General features: G+C 41.7%; 2 protein-coding genes across 3 annotated transcripts in view; one reads left to right on the top strand and one right to left on the bottom strand.

Moving 5' to 3' along the window:
* TFB1M (transcription factor B1, mitochondrial) overlaps positions 1 to 22,016 on the bottom strand; it is a 71,195-nt gene that overhangs the window by 5,534 nt on the left and 43,645 nt on the right. For both annotated transcript variants that reach the window (XR_015768292.1, XM_028103222.2), the window contains exon 6: positions 2,658 to 2,785. Coding sequence is in view for 1 of the 2 variants with exons in the window: in XM_028103222.2 (XP_027959023.1) it covers positions 2,658 to 2,785 (128 nt within the window). In the remaining variant the exon portion in view is untranslated. The remainder of the gene's footprint in view (positions 1 to 2,657; positions 2,786 to 22,016) is intronic.
* CLDN20 (claudin 20) lies at positions 1,570 to 18,116 on the top strand. Its single transcript, XM_028103227.2, has 5 exons — positions 1,570 to 2,932; positions 6,887 to 7,029; positions 9,071 to 9,228; positions 13,089 to 13,317; positions 16,330 to 18,116. The coding sequence occupies exon 5, from the start codon at positions 16,434 to 16,436 to the stop codon at positions 17,091 to 17,093; it is 660 nt and encodes a 219-aa protein (XP_027959028.1). The 5' UTR covers positions 1,570 to 2,932; positions 6,887 to 7,029; positions 9,071 to 9,228; positions 13,089 to 13,317; positions 16,330 to 16,433; the 3' UTR covers positions 17,094 to 18,116.

The following is a 22,016-nucleotide window of genomic DNA, read 5'->3' as shown; positions in this document are numbered from 1 at the left end:
ATATTTTAAATTTCATCTAACCTAGCAGATCACGGTTTTAAAATGAGTAACAAAACTGACTGAAATGTTGCAAAGCTACACCTGGATTTTATTTCTTTTCTCAATAGTTAGGGACTCTGCAGAGCGCAGAGGTCATGGCCAATGGAGATGGGAGTTTTTCTTACAGGCTGCTGGTCCTCTCAGTAAGGAACTGCACGTTCCCTATGGTGTCGGGTGAGCTGTGATCTTGGAGTTCAGCTTCATGGCAAGGGGGGGACCAATGTGTGGGTACATGTGACACAAGGACACCAATGGGTCAAAGCGGGCACACTATTTGGGGTCCCTCTCTGCACAAGAGACGGTGTATAGGAGATGAAGGGGCCCATCACTTAGGTTGGAAATGCCGGGGCCAGCTCTGAGGCCTACTCCAGGATTTCCAAAAGTAGAATATACTTTTTGTGATCCCCCCCCATGAATCAGGGCCATCATGTACAGCTGTACAAGTCACACCCTGCGTGCAGGGTGGGTGTGAGCTGAAATCCAGTTCGGGTTCTACTTGTCAAATAGCGCACATCCTGGCTGGGGCTTGCCGCCTACCAGGGGTGGTAATGTAATGCCATCATTCTAACTAGCACCAAGACAGCTGGTGGCATCCGTCACTACTCCGCTCAAGTCTCTGCTCAAGAAGTAGTAACTCTCTGGTGAAGTATAAATCCTGGCCTAATTACGGCCAACAAATGGCAAGACAAGGATTTAACACCAGTCAGCTCCAATCCTCAAGAATGAATTTTGTGGGCTGTAAGGATTTCAGGATGCAGCTGCCCAGCTGTACCTGAAATAATTTCATATGCTAAGAAGACACTTCATAGAACCAGAGCAAGAGCAAAGAGATGGGGCTTTATATAAAGTGGAGGTGGGATCAGAAAATGAGAAATACGTGCCTATGGAGCTGGGCGCCTTTAAACAGCTAAAGTTTGGCCATATTAGATGGCAGCTTTTTAAAAAAACATCACACACACACAGCTTCCTGCCTAAGTACTTGGGCCTAATTAAACATTTTCTTGGCTGCCAATGGATAGAAAATATCACTGTGGTCATTTCAGGGCCTCAAGAGGCGCTTGGACCCTAAAGCACCATGTTCTGTCTGGGTTTCCTGACAGTGGCCATGTGTGTGCACAGAGCAGTAAGCACAGCAGACTGAAGGAGCTCCCCATTACATAAAAACATGCTTGTATGAAGACCTCGTGACGTCATTTTGGCTGTTCCAACATTATACTTGCTTCCTAGTTCTAAGTGTGTCCTTAAAAGTGATATAGCAAGTTGGTGGGAAGAAGAGCACTCAAAAAACTCAGTATGGGGCGCCTAGGTGGCTCAGTCGGTTATGTGGCTGCCTTCAGCTCAGGTCGTGATCCCGGGGTCCTGGAATCGAGCCCCATGTTGGGCTCCTGGAATCGAGCCCCATGTTGGGCTCCCTGCTCAGCGGGGAGCCTACTCCTCCCTCTGCCCCTCTTCTCTGCTCATGCTCTCAGATAAATAAAAAAAAAAAATCTTAAAAAAACAACCCCAACTCACTGTGATAATTTATTATTTGGCCTTTGTTTCAGGTTCCTGACACAGAGTTTCTAAATCCTTTAAAATTTCCTGATAAGGGGTAATAGCATTTTTTGTTATGCCTAATAAAACTCCTTTTCAACCATACCTGAATTTGTGCTAATGAGATGACTCTTGGTGGGTCCCTAGATAGCTTTAGGATGGGGACAGTTGTCAAAGGAACTAACCCTGTGATTAGAGGGTTGGAACTCTGCCTCACCTCCAGGTCTCTAGGAAGAAGCGAGGGGTTGGAGACTGAGCTCAATCACCAGTGGCCAATAATGGAATCAACTGCCTAACGGACTGTCCGTAGAGACCCTTAAATGATGGGTTCAGAGAGCTTCTAGGCTGGTGAAGACAGTGAGGTGCTGGGAGGGTGAGGAGCCCCGAGAGGGCACAGAAGCTCTGTGTACCCCTTGGCTCCCATACATACTTGCCCTACGTCTCTTCCATTTGGCTGTTCCTGAGTTATATCCTTTATAATTGGATAAATGAAAGTGTTTCCCTGAGTTCTGTAAGCCACTCTAGCAAATTAGTGAACCTGAAGTGGCAGGAGGTAGGGTAGAGGGGGTGTCACAGAAATCCCCATTTCAGTGGTGACCTGGGACTTGTGACTAGTGTCTGAAGTGGGAGCAGTCTTGTGGCCCCTGAACCCTTAACCTGTGGGCTCTGTGCCACTCCAGGTAGTTAATGTCAGACTTGAATGGAATTGTAAGACACCTAGTTGGTGCCTAAAGAATTGGGGGACTTGTTGGTGTTGGAAAAAACACCACACATGGGGTCAGAAGTGCTGAGCGTAAAAACGGTTCATATGGTCTGCTCTGAGAACTCAGGGTCATTATCAACTGCACAATTGTCAGTTTTTAGCTTGTACTGATGCTAAAACAAAACCTGCTGGTGGCCTCTAAGCTTAATGCAGGGCTTTGCCTTTTCCTCTGGGCCAGTCAAGGTTTGTTCACCTCAGGATTTGAATGAAGAGTGACATTTACAGTTAGCTTGAAGAATCCTAAAAACAAGGTTCTTAATCTTTAAAAGTGCTTAAGGATTTTAGAAAGCATGCCAGTGAAAGGCAGAGAAGGCATTCTTACCCAAGCCCTCGATAGCAGTATTTCCTCCGGAACTGAAATGCGTTCTGAACGACCTTCTCCACCAGCTTGAAGGGCTGCTCGATCCTGGGCTGCACCAGGGGGGTGAAGTGCACCACGCCCACGTCCACCTTCATCGTGAGCAAACATGCATCATTTTGTGGCATGGTAGAACATGATTAAACAATTCGTCTTTGTCAAACACAGGTGGACGGGTTTTTGACCGCATGGTTCTCATAAACCCTTACATGGACTTCGGCTTCATCTTCTACAGGCAGGTAAGCTGTTGCACTTGGCTTTGAGCTGACTCAGAGCCATCCCGTGCGTCTGCTCTGTAATGACATCCACTAGACCTGTGCTTGATGATCACTTAATGTTAAAATGTAGTTTTACAATGGCCTTTAAGATCAATCCAAATCATCATTAAAGTCAGTAGGCAGCTAACAGATAGCTTTAGAGTATTTTATTTAGCTTTGGAAAGTGTAAAAAAAATAAGCTGCAGCAGCAGTTCTGGCTATAAGCTGGGCTTCCAAACACAGAAGAGAAGGCAGATGGCCCCCCAAGGACCATTTAGTGCTAAACTCCCCAGAAAGGGAATCAATTAGGACACCACTTATTTTGGGTACAGACCCCGATTAATCAGCTGGACCGAATTCATGACTGTCACCTGCACGGCCACATCACTTTCTGGGAGCAACTTGAAATGCCCCAGGAGGCCCAGGCAGGATCAAATAGAAAGTGGAAACCCCCCAAAGTGTCACTGTTTGAGTGGTGAACTAGCACTAGCAGTTGAGATTCTCTATCAGAAAATAAAACTTTTCAGGCATATCTGTTAGGAGATTTAAACCCTGTCTCTATATTCAAAATAACAAAGGAATAGTATCGAAAGGACAAAGGGAGAGATAGAGTCAAAGCAGTTATCATGCACAAAAATGCCTGACAGAGACTATGGCCTAACAAATGGGAAGTCTGTTCATAATTTACAAAAGCCTTGTTCTCTAAGGAATTGTTAAATTTGCTACTTAGAACATCACACGGACTCTACAAAGGCTAAGAAAGTACAGCAATTGATGAAGTTGGGGTCGTACTGCTGCTTTTCAGAAGGAATTCATTCCATTTTTTAAATTCCACAGGGGTTATCTTGTTCTCTTGGGAGGCCTTGCTTCTAAAAATCCTTGTGGCTATAAAACTCCTTAAAATCAGTCTGTCATACATGAGAATGGCAGTGTTTTCAGTTTCTTGATTTTAGGATGGAGGAAAAGTACTTGTATATGAGGTGTGGACAAGAAAAGAAAATGAAGACGGGCCCGTCATCAGGGGGCCTGGGCAGGCTTGTGGAGTAGCCAGTGGTGTTTCTCCTGCTGCCATGACGTACCCTTTCCTCGAACCATCACTGACCCTGTCCCAACTGTTTCAGATTAGCTACGGTGTCCCCACGGGATAACCAGAAGAGGTCCACGGTAGGCACGCGGAGGACGGCCTAGGCAGTAGAGTGAAAACCGCCAGCAGAGAGGCCTTTCCACACCGACTCCCCTAAATATCCATCAGCCTTCAGGCTACTTTGGTGGGACAGGAGTTACCCCAGAGAGTGACTATCTGTAATGTTAAATGTTCTCATTAAATTTTAATAGTTTTTCAAATTGAGTTCTATGTGTTGCTTAATCAGTTTCTCCAGGTTTGGTAACAAGTACTTCTATAGGAAACGAAGGGCTTGGTTAAAAGGCCAGGACTTTCTGTAGACCGGCACAACCCACCACCAGGGTCCCGGGGTCTGGGAGAGGTTTGTGATCAAGAGAGCAGAGAGCGGCACTGGGAGGGTAAGGACTGTGGAGGGGGCCTCGGGGTTCAGGTGGAGTGAACAGGAGCACTACAGTAAACAAGGGAAGAAAAGACGGCTTCATCTGAAAGCATTTCTGTGGCCGGAAAAAGAGCTAATCTGTGTGGAGGCCGGTGGAAGAAGCTGCCCCAGATACACTACCATGACTTCAAATGTCAAAGAGTGCTCACAAACTCTGAAACATCCATCCCCACCTTTCCTCCTATTGATTTGGAACAGAGAAGTGAACCCAGCTGTCCAGGAAGGTTCCAGGCCTTGCCCCGCCCCACCACTCTACGCCTCTCCATCTGGCATCCCGTCCCGGTCCCCCACTCTGCTGCCCTCCAGGACTCAACTCCAACCCTTCTCTGCCGATTCTTCCCCAGTCCAGTCAGTTCGGATGGTGTTCTTCACAGGTACCAGGTGTGATCCAACAGCCTGCCATTCTCCAGGGAAACAAATCTTGCAGCACAACAGGAGATACAGTTTGAGCCCTAGCCAACCCCAGCCCATGAAATGTTATAAAAACTCTAAATGAGGCACAAATACAGGTTTAGATACAGTCTCCTTCCAGTACAGAGACTGCCGCTTCCAACTTCTGTGGATTTTAAAATTTGGCCTCCTATTTGCCTGATTTATTCCTTTGAGATAAAGTCGGTGTTTGCAAATATAGGAAATGTCTCACATTGGCTTTAGATAAACTTTTCTAAGCCCTGTACCAATATAGCAGCACCCTATGTTAACTGTAGCAGCCTTCTAAAGTTTGAATGTAATTGTGTTACCCAGTTAAGTTGGCTAACAGCATATCCCAGCTACAAGAAAATACCCACTCACAATCCAATCCAGTTCCTATTTAGAGGAGGACCCTGAGAAACTCAGTGTGAAAACGGCTATTCCAGCAATGTGTCCTTGTTTCTCTGGGAAACCTCCCGTACTCTTCTCTACTCCTGCCCCCAAAAGCACTTTTCAGAATCACTCTGAACGATAGAGCCCATTTTTCTCTAGAAATATAGGAAAGCTAGTCTGTAACTAGGGTAACAGATACAAAAATGCTTTTTACTTACAATTGAATGCTTATTTAAAAATTGCAACCATTATTCTTCCTTCCCTGAATTTTAACTCTATTAAAGGATTTCCTTACAAAAAAAGAAATCAGTACATAGGCACTAGATACACTTAAAAATTCTATTTTAATGTTGTCAGTCCCTTTCTAAATTCAGTCTATTGGTATACCAAAATGACCTGCTAAAACTTCAAATTAAAGGATTTATAGCGAATTTAAATATTTGCCTCTCAAATCCACTCTAATATCAATGCTGATTACGTTTCTCAACATTAGCAGCCGTGGCTCCAAAAGGCTGCAGGCAGCAGTTTCATTTTCCAGGCCAGCATGTCTAGGGCATGACTGGTTATGAGCTCAGAGCTGCACTTTAGACTCATAAGAGACCTGGGATAAGAAGCTATTAAACCTCTAGCGTTAGAGACTGCCAACTCAGATCTCGAGTCACCGTGAGGATAGAGAATGCTGAAGAATGGGCAGTCTGTTCCTGATGGAGAATCGTAATATGCCAAAGAGCTAACTTACCACCCCTGTGAAATGACACAGGCACGACAGGAGCCATTAGCCAAGAAAGGGTCTTTGACCCTTCCCCTGGCATTCAAGACCGTGGAAGGAAAAATCATTAGGAAGCTGTCGTTTATAATTAGCTGAACTAGAACCATAACTGGGAGAGGACAGAAGGGCGAGAAAGAAGGTCAACAGGGAATAATCAATAAGCCTTCAGGAGCAAGAAGAGAAGGATTTTCAAAGTTCAAGGTGGCACTGTCTCAGACTCGTGTAGATGGGAATGGGAAGGGTGTGGCTGGATCTGATGTGTCCGGCACCACCTGAGGTTTGGGGGAGTCGCATTCAGCATCAGGTGAAATGACAGATTGAGGTGAGCACCCTGGGGGATGCTTGGGTCCTGCACCCACCAGAGTCTGACTCTTCAGGTGCCTGCACCGAGCTAGTGACAGCCTCCAGTTACAACTGCCCTGGATACGAGTAACAGAGCGGCAAGTCACTAACGCCTGGGATACTCTAATTACACGTTTTATAGAAAAACATTCACAAATATGAATGTACATCAGATTTCCTATAACTGGTTTATTCTGCCTGTAATCTTTGTCCTAAGCCCAATTTAAGGACAGAATTTCAGTTTTAAAACCTTAAAATGCAAACACTTTAACAAAAGCATCCCAGGTGTTCTAAACCAAAGTATTCAACAAGGGCTGACACACTGTTTGTACCTACACATCTTTCTTTAAAGTTTAGAATTTGTATTTTCTACAGCAATATTAATTTCTCCAGAAGTTCAATCTCACCTTTTTTCCCTCCTATAGATTTCTGAATGGTTTTTCTTTCTTTCCTCCTCAGAATCACAACACAGTCACAGTATTTCCCCTCAGCATACGTATGTAAGAGAACAGATATGACAGTGAGCTGAGAGCATGATGAGGAATACGCCTGAGAGAGGCCCACGTGAGGGGAGCAGATGGAGAGAGAAAGCATTTTACTGGGTAAATTATGCACGTAATTGTATGCATGTAAGTAAATGTATGCATGAATGAATGTAAATTGTGCCTATCAGTAATAACAACAGCAAGATGAGTCAGGGTCTCTTGGTCTCAAGTTAGGGAAACAATTTCAAGGACGTGAATGCTTAATTCTAAACAAAGCACAAGAGGGACAAGAACTATCAAACATCACATTAGGGTTCTCGGTTATATTTAACCTGGAGTTCCTGGGTCAGCCTTGGGGGAAACACCCTTCTAAAACCATGACCGTCGCCATCAACCATGACTTTGGGGTTGGTGAAACGGCAGCACCTGGAGGCGTCTGCTCCTGCCGCGGCCAGAGGTGGTAGCACCCCGGGCAATCACGAGGCCCGGCCTCAGCTTCCGCAGGCCCAGAGAGGCTCCAGCACCTCCGAGCCAGGGAGACTTCGAATCTAGGCAGACTCACAAGGCACTCAAATGAATACTGCTGCTATGAAAAACAGTAATAGTAAAAGACTCATAAATGAACATGAAGGCAAATACATTAATTCATAAGGAGCCATGACTGCCAAAGAGACTAGGCGTGAACTCAGCTGCCTTGTCAGTGCCTTCCTCTCTTAGGAAATCACTGCTACGATTAGAAGACCGTGCAGTGCCGCGGAATGGGAGCAGGTATACACAGACTGATGGTCGTAACGGGCGCGGCACCAGCCCGAGGGCCTGACTCCTCACCGGCACAAGCAGTGCTGGATTCTCCTCAGCCACGTGCCGTAAGCACCCAGGCCAGTGCTCCTTCGGCTGAGGTACTTGTTCTTACACGTACTCATGCTGTCCTGCTCTTGTTTCTCACTTGAAAGACATTCTGTCTTTCTAAAGGATTCTGTAGCTCCTGGATCTCATCCTCTACATGCTTATTTTACTCTTTAACTCATGGCGGTCTGGGGGCACCTCAGAGTCTTCCCTATGTATCACCAGAGAAATAAAAATAAGTAAGAAACATGAATAAAACCAATGCAAGCTTTATAAGCTGGCAAGATCACAAAGTCCTCACGAACTCACCCAGTGCCCTAGAGTGTGGGCTGGGGCTGAGACGCAGCAGGCCTAGCTGGGTAGGAGAGAGACATGGGGAAGGAAGGCGAAGAGGAGCAAGGGACGAGGAGGGTCAGGCCTGAACCAGGCATCCTCAGCCCACCATCTTGGATACTGCCACCAAATGAGGATGTTTTAAAAAAAGTGTTCTGCTCTTCAAAATAATGTGCAAAGAGGGTGCAACGGTTAAGTCCCAACAAATACCTATTTATACTACCTGTGAGACTAAAATAATTAGATCTGCAAATGTCACCACAAAATCCAAAGATAGTCTTAACATTCTACAATAATGTGAGGAAGACAGAAAACAAGTCCTCAAGATCCTTTCTCCTAAAGACATAAAAAGGAGAAACAAAACATAAAAATAAGGTAACAGATAATAAACGAATATAAATGCAACTTGTATAGTTTCCCCTTATCCACAGTTTGCTTTCTGTGCTTCCAGTTACCCGCGGTCAACCACAGTCTGGAGGAAAAAGATCCTCCTTCTGGTCCAGTGTCAGAAGGTCCCCAGTTGCCTAACGCTGTGTCACTGCACCTACGTCCCTCCCCTCCTGTCACCTCATCATGTAGGCATTTTATCCTCTCCCATCATCATCATAAGAGTGAATACAGTACAATAAGATATTTTGAGACCACACATAACTTTTATTACAGTATAACTGTGCTAGGTGTTCTACTTTATCATTAGTTATTCATCTTTTACTGTGCCTGATTTATAAATTAAACTTTAGGTATGTATACATAGAAAAAAACATGGGACATATAGGGCTCGGTCCTATCTGCAGTTTTAGCATCCACTGGGGTTCTCAGAACATACCACCTGTGGATAAGGGTGGTGGGGGGTGGGGAGTACTCTGCAGAAACATATACCAGACTTGATAAAAATCAACAGAATTAGGATGGCCTCTCAGACATTTGAGAACACACGTAAACCAAAGAATATTCATCTTCGTTTTTTTTTTTTTTTCAGAGAGAATGTGAACACGGATGCGCAGGGGAGAGACACAAGGAGACGTAGAGAGAATCTTAAGCAGGCTCCATGCCCAGCATGAAGCCCGACACAGGGCTCGATCTCACGACCCTGAGTTCACGACCTGAGCCGAAGCCAAGAGTTGGACACTCAACCAAGTGAGCCACCCAGGCATCCCCATCATCTTCATTTTTAACAAAGTCCTCACTACAACCAACTAATCTATAAGCTACCAATTATAAAAGTTAAAGTCTTCAGGCTAGCCTAAAGCATTATTTTAAAACTAAAATGACCATAAAGATGGAGAAAAATAATGAACTGATCATCCTCATAGCTGATACTATTAATTTTCTAAGACTGGGTCTGAAGAGAACATTATTTTAAGATTAAGTCAATCACTTTAAATTTGTGGAACCAGAATAGGTAACTACTTTAACCTTACTCCGCACATTATTATTTTTAAAGATTTTATATACTTATCTGACAGAGAAAAAGAGAGCACAAGCAAGGGGAGCAGCAGAGGGAGAGGGAGAAGCAGATTCCCCTCTGAGAGGGAGCCCGATGTGGGGCTCGATCCCGGGACTCCGGGATCAAGATCTGAGCTGAGGGCAGATGCTTAACCAACTGAGCTACCCAGGCGCCCCTCCACGTTCATTATCTTTTTAAGGCTAAACAGAAAGCAAGTAAGAGAAGACATGGTGTTTTAAAAATCAGAACCTCAGCTTTCCACTGGAATTAAGTGGGCAGCATTTTAAACATACAGTGAGTGGGCATCATCCCAGACCAATGACATAAGAGCCATGGGGCTGGGGCCTGAGCCTCTGGCTTGTTGAAAGCCAGATGATGTTCATGTGTGGGGAGGGGTGAGGAACTCATATCTGGTGAACAAGCTCATACAAAAGTATGTATTGTTATGATTTCTAAAATTTTCAGTTAAATTATTAGGCCTTTCGGAGAAAAGAGAAAAGCTTGTCTGAGTTTCAGATTATCATTACTCAGAAAAACACACTAAGGAAATTACATGTAATTTTTTCTTAAAATAGCTACATGAAAACATGTTAAATGCTGAGTCACTGGCCAGCTACTCTTGCAGAGTCAGTCACGGACTTGGCATGAGAAGTGTTTTTATGTGAAGCCATGGAGATGTTGGGGTTATGTTTTTTGCACAGTTATTCAGACTACCACAGAAAGAAATGACTCGTTATAATAAGACCTAGAAATACATTCTTTTCAGGGTACCTGGATGGCTCAGTCGGCTAAGTGTCTGACTCTTGATGTCAGCTCAGGTCATGATCTCAGGGTCATGGGATTGAGTCCGTTGGGCTCCACACCGGGTGTGGAGCTGATTAAGATTCTCTTTCCCTCTCCTTCTGTCCTTCCTTGCCCTGCTTATGTTCTCTATCTAAAGAAAAAGAAAAAAAAGAAGTATATTCTTTTCTAAGTAGAGGCAGGGAAGTGCTATGAGTGTATAAGGGCTTCAAAAATCACAATATCCTGGGCCTGAATCCCATTCCTGCTACTTACTCATTTCACAACCTTAGTCAAGTCACTTTACTTCCCTGGAGCTCAGTTTCTCATGTGTAAAATGAGGATCCCTATTATTTCACAGGCTTGTCTTGAGAATCATGTAGCACAGTGCCTCAAACAGTACCCAGCATACAGGAAGCAGTTTCATAAACAGTAGATATTATTATTAGGCCAAAATGACAAAACTAAAGAGTTACAAAATGACTTAAAATTGCAGTCTCCTTTAGAAAGGACAAAATTATACTTTTAATCATACAAAGTTAATGTATAGTTTAGTGTTATTTTATATGCTCAAAATCAGTTTCTGGGTTCATTCAACAAATATCTGTTGTACCCCTATTATGTGCCAGGCACCATTCCTGTCACAGGAGACTCAGCAACGAACAAGTCATACAGGAGTCCTTGCCCTCGTGAGGTTCCTCAGCCAGGGAGTTAGCAGCAGTGGGACTCAGAGGTGGTAGGATTCTTCATCTATTTTGAAGTTTAGAAACAAAATGATTTGGATGTTGGGTATGGAATCAAGGATGTTTTTAAGATCTGGGACCTACCTGCCAAATCAAAGGAGGAGTTTGCCATGAATGGACATGGGGAAAATGAGAAGTGCTACGGGGAAGGTCAGGAGTTTGCCTTGTCCAGGACGGCTCTGCTATGTCTATCAGTGACGCGGCACTGGCCACCGGACACAGCACTCAGGTGTGCAGGGGAGAGGGCCAGGGAAGAGGCAGAAACTAAGGTAAAGGTAAGATTTATCTACAGAAGTCTCTGGACTTAAAAGATTTAATTCTCTTTAATGTCCACAGTGGAAGCAGTTGAGGTCAATATAGTTTGATTTCTCTAGCAACCTCTACTCTTCCATCTCCTTTTTTTATACAAGGAATTCTACCTTGATTAAAGGTCTGTAATTTATGAAAGTTATTTGCATTTCGAAGTCTGCTTTTCTAAAAGAGGCAGTTAATATTTTATTGGGTAAGTGTTCACATCAAGTTAGAAGAATGATCAAAAATGTTTTGAAAATAGAAATAAGGCCTCCTTATCCTGGAGGCCAGAGTTGGGAGCAGGCTGTCCCCTCCACCTGCCATCAGGAAGCCTCAGCACAGGTGAATCTGTACTAACCATGGCAGAGAGCAAAGCAAGGTGAGGCACTAAAGGGATCTGGCAGGTTTCTTCTGCGATAGCAGAAATAACAATGCTGTTACTGTTAGTGCCTGAAATTCAACTCTACTTCGTCCAGGATTTATACAAAGAATTGTTTAAATATTTCCATGAAATAGAAGTTTATATATTAAAATTACAACACTATGGCTAAAAAATCCACAGGCATTAGATTTCTAAGAGAAAAAATACACTGCTAAATGCCAGACTTAGAAAAGATGAAAACAAAGCAACAAAAACAAAATCTAGAAAAATCCAGATAATTGAAATGTGTATTTTATTCACTGCTTTTTAAAGAAATGACTGACATCTAATATGGCTATCAACATTTGGAAAATTTAAAAAAAATCAATTACAAAATCATCTTCTTTCTCTGTAGTGGCTATGAATTTATAGCTTGTAGAATTAAAATTAGTGAAGAAAAATAAAATGCAAACCCAAAATAGATGGACATGAAATATCTGTATCGTTATTCATGGTACTAGGACCTCAATATTTGATTTCCGTTTCACTTAATATGCTCCCTCACATCATTTTGGTATAATTTCTTCACAACATTATCTAGAAGTTCTAATTTATTAAGTTATACTTCAGAAACCTTTCTCAGTGGAAGGAATAACAGAAGAAATTTCAGGACACCCCCCCCCCCAAATACTTGTAGGTTTACTGGTCAGATTCTAGTCAATTGTTGCTGAGTTTTCTTTTATTTAGAAAAATGTATATATATTTTATTTATCTTAAAGATTTTATTTATTTATTAGAGAGAGAGAGACAGCAAGAGAGGGAACACAAGCAAGGGGAGTGGGAGAGGGAGAAACGGACTCCCCGCTGAGCAGGTAGCCTGATGCAGGACTCGATCCCAGGACCCTGGGATCCTGACCTGAGCCGAAGGCAGACGCTTAACGACTGAGCCACCCAGGTGCCCCTAAAAAAAAATGTATATATATTTTAAAAACTGTCTTTTGAATGTTTTTTTTTTGAAAGTTACTGATTTTGTGACTCTTGATTTCAAGGAAGTCACAAGCACTGGAATAAAAAGATAGTCTCAACTATCATTTGAAAGCACAATCTAGTTAAAAATATTTCAGACCACATTCTTTAATTGGGGACATAAAATAATAAATGAGATCTTCCAACACAGATAAAAATTCAAAAATAAATTATAACTGTGGACTAAAACATGACATTAAAGGAAAAGAAAGCCTTTTTGTGAGCACCCAAATAATTCCTCCTCTGTATACAGTGACACAAAAGCATTTTCAGCTTTCAGGTTTCAACAAATCCTGTTGTAACAACAACTCCCTCCCTTCCCGCCTCTCCTTTCTTAATTCTCCCACAGCTCAAAAAATGAGATGGAGAACCTGGTATTTATCTTCTAGCACCATCCGCAGTTTCTACCTCAGATTTCCATGTTGCTCTTTATTTGCAAGTTAACTTGCTGGAGCTTTGTCACTAATACCCAGAAGCTGTGAGATGAGCCTCATGTGTGTGGCTTCTCCTTATCATACAGCTTCACTGGAAGACAACGGACAAAGGGGAATTAAGACATTGAAGGCTACTGACAAAAGGTATGGAAAATGAGAAGCTTCAATAATGCTCAGAAACAGACCTTTAAGTATCATGTAGCTTGAATTATAAGTTGTAAATCTGTTTTTTAAATATTAGTTTTGTTATAAATAAATCTTGTCTGGAAAACTGACTTTACATACTTAATGAAATCCACTCCAGATTTTCTGTTGGCAAATAGTTGATAAAATTAACATTCGTGGGTTCTGTTCTGTATGCAGTGTGTTCTGGAACCATGAGACTTCTCTATTTCGAACTAAGTTTTTACCTGTGACCCCACTGCTTCTTCTTGCTTTTGCAGCATTTCACCACCATCACCACCATCACCACCATCACCACCATCACCACCACTAGTGAAACAAAACATGCTTTTATTCTGTACCAGATAGAAATTTGAGAGAACAGGCCACAAACTGTATCAGACTTGTGGCTGGAGAAGGAAAAGACTTCACAGCAATATAGCTAAGATGCCAGTATATTTTTACAAAGGAACAGAATAGTGACCTTCATTGTAGAGAACAAATTCTTTCTGCATAAGTTCTCTGTGCAGAAGAAAGCATTTAAAATCCAATATTCAACAGTAAGTGAGCGCTATGCTAACTGAATGCAATGTCATATTGTTTACGCTGATTTTGGCTGTCTGTAATTTATCACTGCCAGTACTTGTTAATTAAGACGAACAAGCTGTCTGCAAGCCTGAATTACACTGAATTTATAAAATGTATTGGTTAATGGGAAGAAAAAGGTTATAATTGGGAAGCTGAGCACAGACTGATCAACACATAAAGGTTACTCAACCAAAGTAAAAATAAAGAGAGAAATGAGATGCTCTTAGAGAATGGTAACAGCAATCTTGACTCTGAGGAAACCCTAAGCTGAAAATGGTCTGGGAAGGCAGTAATTTAGCGAACTGGCTGGAGTCTGAAATGTTAAAACCCAAACCTGAAAACAGCTATTATGAAACTATAAACATGTTTCATTTTCTTCTAGAATCTTTAACTTCTGTTCTATTTTGGTCTCAGATATGAAAAGAAATTTGGAAAACAGAAAGAAATGAACTGTATGGTTCCACACAAAGCCTAAGTACTCTGATGTGTATATAAGTCTGATACTTAAGAATTTAAAATTTCAGGAAAACACTCCCCTAAAATTGTCACATTTTAAGACTGCAAACAAAAATAGAACAAAGGAATTTAGACAGCCCAGGATTTAACTTCTTAGAGAACCAGCGTTCTAACTATGTTAAGTATGGACTCTTAATACAGGTATGGATTAGTATTACTTCAGATATTTTACAGAAGCCAGCCATCAACCTCCTTGGGTAAGTCTGTGAGGCTAAGCCATGTGTCCTACTAACGCCCTCTCAAGTGGTGTTTTTCTTAGTGGGACAGGGAGTGAACAAAGTTGACAGTTAATGGTGCTTTCTGCCTCCAGATGCAGCATTTTTCTCTGCTCCCGGGGAGCACGCGGAGAGGCTCTCACCACGATGTACCAGGGGTAAAGGTGGGGGGGGGGAGAGCAGGACACTGCTGCTGAGACCTGTGTGGCACAGGGTGATTTACCACCTCTGTGTCCTTCCTAATTGGAAAAAAATGATGCACAAAGTTGTATCTACAGTTTCTTTCAGCCCTAAGATTCTATGAAAATAAATTAGCTCAATGAAAGAGAAAAATTTCAAATGCCAATAAGTATCAATTGTCGCATGACATAAAACAAACATACTAGTAAGTGTCAGTTATAATTTGTGGAGTACTTCCTATGTGTTAGATATTGTTCTAAGCCCTTAAAATGCATTTAACTCTTTGATATATATACAATAATCCTCCCCATTTTCCAGAAGAGGATACTAAGGCACAGAAACGTTCTGGAGGGCTAAGAGTTGACCCCAGTGTTTTGCATTCAGAGCCCCTACTGCTTTTGTGAAATACATACGAATCATGGTAGAGCCATGGTGTCTTAATACATCACTCAAAAATTAGTGCAGAAACAAAAAAGCTGTTATTACTGTATTTCAGAAACTGTTGTTATTTCTTTCAAGGCAGAGAGCACTGCCAGATTAAAGCACAGCCAAGCCACAGATTCGGTGCAATTTTTTCTCTCTTAAAGAAAGAAAAAAGGGAAGAAAAAAATGTTAAATTATTTTTGGTATCCTTTCATATACAACTAATGATGTGGTTATTTCTGGCATGTACTTTCAAGATTCAGTGTCACTACTTCTGAATCCGTCTGAATAACCAGTTTTGCAGGAGACTGCTTCATTTGGGTCAGGGTAGGATTCTGGTCCCAACCAGACAGGATCTCACATTCTCATAAGCAAAAGACAGAGGCTTCATTGTTCCAGTTTTGAGTATCTTGTACCTGAAGTGAAACGAGTGCTAACCTAGATAAGGATTTTGCAAGAGTTCATTAACTGGAAATCAGGGATAATCATGCCTATGGCTTTACCTTCTTTCCACAAATTTCCTTTCCTCCTTAAACAGTTCACTTGGGTCACATGTCTGGCACATGGTGAGTGCTTAAATTTTTTTTTAATAAAATCATTTTTTGAATACTTAAAACTTCTCCACTATGTATTTATAAATCATTTTTAAGAAGTGGGCTTCAACACTGTTTCTAACTAAAATACTCCATAGATAATAAGGAAGAAAAGAAAGTTTTAAAAACCTCTAATGCTATTAAAATTCTTACTAGATCATCCAACTGGAATCTGATAGGTCAAAATCTCCTAATAAGGCCCACTGCCCACATTATAGACAACTTCGGCATAGTTTAAGTTTTAAAAAGAATAAGCGGACAGCTCTTTTCTCTATGCCATGCATCAGGCACCACCCATCCACACACACTCAGGAGAACAGCAACCTTTGAGGGCCTGGTATGAGCTTTTCTCCTGGGCTACAGTGTCCTCATCTACTGTGGGATCTATTCAAATGTGTTCTTTGCTTCCACTGTACATGGATATGGAAGCCTTTTTTGTTCATGCTTTCTTTGAATCCTGATTTGTCTTCTTTCCCTAGCCTTTGTTACTTGGTTCCCTGCTGCAGAGATAGAGCTACAATCTTGATCAAGGGCCATCATCATCAAATACCGGGTAACGGTGGGCAAAGATAAAGGTGATGTCATGGCGTCAGCTGGGCTCCAGCTCCTTGCTTTCATCCTGGCCTTATCTGGAGTCTCTGGAGTGCTCACAGCCACTCTGCTGCCTAACTGGAAGGTGAATGTGGACTCGGGCTCCAACATCATAACGGCCATTGTGCAGCTGCAAGGGCTGTGGATGGACTGCACATGGTACAGCACCGGGATGTTCAGCTGCACCCTGAAGTACTCCATTCTGTCCCTCCCCATCCACGTGCAGGCTGCACGGGCCACCATGGTTCTGGCATGTGTCCTGTCTGCTTTGGGGATCTGCACTTCTACAGTAGGGATGAAATGCACTCGCTTAGGAGGGGACAGAGAAACAAAGAGTTATGCTTCTTTTGCCGGAGGCATCTGTTTCATGTCTGCGGGGATCTCTGGTTTGATACCAACAGTGTGGTACACGAAGGAGATCATAGCAAACTTTCTGGATCTGACAGTTCCAGAAAGCAACAAACATGAACCTGGAGGAGCCGTCTATATTGGATTCATTTCGGCTGTATTGCTGTTTATCTCTGGCATGATTTTCTGCACTTCCTGCATTGAAAAGAATCCAGAAGCTTGGCTCTATCAACCCAAGCAGCAGCAAATCTCCACCACACAACCAGAGGGCAATTCAGCATACAACCTGAAAGATTACGTGTAAATAACTGTGTAATGAGTATGGAATTTTCAGGTGCCTGCTGTGACTTTTGTCGATTTTGGAGAAAAAATATAAATGGGGTCACTTAAAATGCCGACAAACTATTGTGTACAATTATATATCTGTTTTAAGATTATTTTTCCATTACTATTTTCATGTTTTATCTAGAGGTTTATAATTGAGAGAGGTTCTGTTATATTAAGGCAATTAATTGATGGCTTTTTTTTCTTCCCTTTTAAGATAAACTGTTGATATATCTTCTGGGTTGTTACTTAATTGGATTTTATAAAAGAACTAAATTGCCAAGTATACAAAGCATCTTTCTCTGGTGTTGATCTAGGGTATCATCTGCTTTTGCTATCTGTCTGCGACACCACAGTGGCTTGCTTATGTTTTCAAGCCCCACTGTTTGAACCTAAGGGAAAGAAGAGATGTCCACCTCTCTTCGATGTTGCCCAAACCAGCCTCCCCAAGTTCCTACCTACTATGACTTCCCTGCTTCTTTTTTCATTTTAGAAACATCTATGTACACATATGAGAGCCAACAATATGATATTCAAAGATTAGGTAGGCAGAACAAAAGAAAAGAAATTGGTAAATGCTACCACAGCAAAGCAAAACCAAACCAAACTAAATGCACACCGAAATCTCCGGGACTTGAAAGCCTTAGGTACAAAATAAGTGAGAATAAAAACAGTTTGCTTTAGAGTGTTCAAGAGGTGCCATCTTCTGCGGCTAGCAAGAGGATGCTCCAGATTAAGTTCGTTTATCCTACAACAACTCAGGTCCCTCCACTGCCCTCTCCTTTAACCTCTCATTGATTACTAGCTGGATGATGAAAGTTCCTTTTAAGTTGTCATTTTTGTTCTCAAGTTTGATTCATGTTAAACATTGCTGTTCTCTTATAAATGAACTGCTTCAGTTAGTTAATAGAAAGACAAAGTATGTTTTTAAAAATTAAGTTAAATTATGATATGTAATTCAAATATCTTAAGAAAATAAAAACTGGATTTTCTAACATGTAAAGGGGACATTGCACATTGTTTCTAATAATTCATGTAATTTAAACTTAGTCATTGCTCACCATATAATGGTAAAGGGGGAAAAGGACTATTTCTTTGTACAATAACTCGGGAAGTGGGAAGAATATCTTTTATGTGAGTACATATTTTTCATTTGTGCCTATAGAAGTAGAGACTAAAGTACTTTATACTTAGTTTACTCATTCTCTTCTGCAACAATGTCATTAGCTATTAATAGAATAGCTAAAATGAAAAGGTACTATTTCATATGGGAATTAGGAAAAGACTTATTTAAACAGAAGTTTAAATGATTGTTTAAAGTATGGATTCCTGGGACACCTGGGTGGCTCAGTCAGTTAAGCGTCTGCCTTTGGCTCAGGTCATGATTCCAGGGTCCTGGGATCGAGTTCTGCATCGGAATCCTTGCTCAGCAGGGAGTCTGTTTCTTTCTCTGCCTGCCCCTCCCCCTGCTGGTGCGCTCTCTCTCTGTAGCTCTCTCTGACAAATAAATAAAATCTTAAAAAAAATGATTCTTTTAGGAATCAAAGTATTTTCTAAACAAATATCATACTAAAAATAACTGATAAAAATATTTTTATGCAAATTACTGTGACAGGATTTCTTTGACACCTATATGGCTCTCTCATTTGGCTTAATGTGACTGGCTTTATTTGCAGCTTATGTATCCTATAGTCCTATACTAAAAGTTTAGTGTATATATTCTATGAAAGTATATATATACACTTCAAAAAACAATTTTTACTTAGCTCTGGAATATTTTCTTAAATAGACACAGGAATGTTTTGAATTCTAGAAAAGCAGCCATTTCATACAAATGGCCTAATTTTTTTCCAGACTGGACATAGCAATGATAACATGGTTTGGAATCCCTCCATCCCTGTAGGATTTCCCCCGACTGCATTCCTCCACCTGGAATCCTCCCACACTCACCCCTTGCCTGCCCAAGCTCAGACTCATCCTTCAGGGTTCACACGGGGCCTCCTTTGTGAACACATTCCTGACTCCCTGAAGAAGTTTGCTGCTTCCATCTCTGTACTCTCAGAGAATGCTCTATCACAAATTATTAGTTTACATGATTGCATTTCCAACTAGACTGGGAGACAAGTGTCTTTTTTACCTTTGTATTCTCAGTGACTTGCAAAAGTGCTTACAAGGGCATTGCCAGTCTTATTTCAGTCCTTCGTGTATGAACACTGACTGGTTTAAACCCCAGAAGGATTCTAGGTGGTAGGTACTATTCTTAGTATCAGGGGGAACTGACACAGAAAAATACCATTACCTAACTTGCCCAAGGTCTTCAGCTAGTAAACGGAGAGATGGCATTCAACCTGAGGGAACCTGGCTCTACTACCGTCAGAGCAGGTGGGTACAAGGTGACGCAGGGCACAAGGCTACACAGTACATATTACTGAATCTAAGTCTTGGTTTGCTCATGTGAAAATGAGGATAAAAAACAACACCTACTCAGGGAGCTGTGAAGATGAGATGATGTGCACACAGCATGTGCGGGGGGAGCATGCAACAGATGCTGCCCGGTGGTTCCTGGTCTAACCCGGCTGTTTCCAACTGGGGGTGGGTTGAGCCTGCAGAGGACACGTGGCAGCGCCTGGAGACATTTCTAGTTGTCACAACTGGGATAGTGGTACTGGAATATAGTGGGCGGAAGCCAGAAATGCTGTTAAATATCCTACAATGCACAAGATAGCCCAGGCAACAAAGAATTTTCTGGCCGAAAATGTCAATAGTGATGAGGTTGAGAAGCACTGGTCTAATGTATTTGAATATACTTAAACTTTTTTTTTTTAAAATAAGAAGTTACCAAAATAAAACCAAAAGAAGGAAACACCAGAAAGCCCCAGAATATCATGCTTATTTTACCTAGGGAGCAGATATGTGTGTATATTAAGTATATGTATGTATATATACATATGACTGAAGAAATCAGCTAGTAGTTTGGGCAAAAATGTAGATACAGGTTAAGTCAGGAGAACTGGGTACAGGAATGGAGAGATTTAAGAGAAATGTAAGTGATGTCAGAAGGTGGTAACTAGTGACTTGTTGTGCAAGTAAAGGTGAAGGGGTTGCCCTCATGTCCCCCTTCTGCCCCCCGCCCCCGCCCCAGTGATACCTGCCCGATGTGGGCAGGTGAGGAGGTCATTAGTCAGCACACTACATACATATGGGCAGGAGCAGCCTGGGGTACGTAGACAGAAGTTCAATTCTGGAGTCAGTGTTTTCTCATTACATTCCTTTTATTACCATATTTTTAGCTACATGGCTTTAGCATAAATCAACTTTATTGACTTTGGAGGATTTGTATCCTAGCCTACAATCTTACAGAACCTGTTGCATATCTCTTCATTACCTCCAATAAGTTTTTTATTCACTTCGTTGCACTTTATAGATACATAAAAGTATCGCCAGCAAAAATGCAATTTTGTTCCTTCCTTGGACTTATAGTATTTCTTATTTTATTCTTGAGTAGTTATTAAAACATAACTAGTATTAAGATAAATTGTAATAGTAAATATGCTGTTTCTATTCAAAACTTGATTTTTAAGAAAGACTGGTAATTTTCTACTTATAAAATCAGTTTAGTTTATGCATTTATTTTTATTTTAGACTTGCCCACTTTCAGAAAGAATTTGAGGCTACTTACAATAAAATTACTGTCATAGTAAATACAAATAAAACAATAAAGGTGAAAGACTAAAGTTACAAAGAGAGGAAAAAATGCTATTAAATAATCCTTGTTGAAGGCTACTAAAGGAATTAAACATGAAACAGTCTAGAACTTCTAAGCAACCAAAGCTCAGAAGGCCACACAAGAAATCTGACAGCTCTGTCTATGGGTAGGAGCCCACCGAGGCCACTCTGGTGCTTCCCCAAGCTCCCCCTGGGCTGTGCAGCCACCCCCCAGCTGCTGTGAGTGCACAGTGCTAATGGCTCACAGATCTAGAATTGCCTGCCTTGGTAGGTTAGGGCACCACCGCTCCTAGGAGGTGGCCAGAGCCAAAGACTGGCCATACAGGTGTACAACAGGCTGCTCCCTTGACTGACTCTGTGGGACAATTTGTGCCCCAGAGCTCTCCTAATCCCCGCCACCCTTTGACCCGGTGGAATCAGGCTAAAGCTAGTCTCCAGGCAGAACAATATCCCTGCTTAGCTTTTCCCCCCTTGCTTTATCCCGCTTCCCACACCACTCTTCTGAGAGCACTCAATACACCACTTTCCCAAAAATTCTTAACTCAACCTCTGATTCCACAAAACCAGACCTAACACAGAAGAATATTAGTTAAGCAGAAGAATGTTAAGTCTTCTGACCTTATGTCCAAAGGATTCGCAAATACAGGATAACATACAATAGAAATAACCTCAATATCAGATTTTGCAAAACACAAAGGCATGAAAATGGCTTTCTTATGTGAATCCACCCATTTTACTAAGATCAAGATTATTGCACATAGGAGTCAAGGCCTCGATAGCTGTCAGTCAGCAAGGATAGCTGAAAGCTTCTGAAATGTGATCCTCAAAGGTGAGGCATGGATGCCTCAAGTCCTGACCTTTTCTTTATAACGTGATGGGTGTATCACCATTAATTCATCTAAAATTATATTGACAGTATGCTTTAAATCTGTACCAGGTTTAGGGATAACTTGCTCCATATGCAGTACTCCTAATACCCAAAATTAGATATAAACTATATGAAGCTCTTAAAAATTAAAATCCATACAACTATATCAGAATATACCAATTTAGTCCATAAATATTTGCTTATAATCATAACAGCTACCTTCCACTAACTGCCTCCAAATGCTAGATACTCATATTACTTCACATTGATTATCTCTTTCTCAAAACAATCCTTCTAGGGTGATATTAT

The sequence above is a fragment of the Eumetopias jubatus genome, unplaced genomic scaffold, assembly GCF_037043125.1.
Source record: "Eumetopias jubatus isolate StellerSeaLion01/CBP00866 unplaced genomic scaffold, mEumJub1_p1.0 scaffold_6, whole genome shotgun sequence".
Taxonomy (NCBI): domain Eukaryota; kingdom Metazoa; phylum Chordata; class Mammalia; order Carnivora; family Otariidae; genus Eumetopias; species Eumetopias jubatus.
This window is presented reverse-complemented; position numbering and strand designations above follow the sequence as displayed.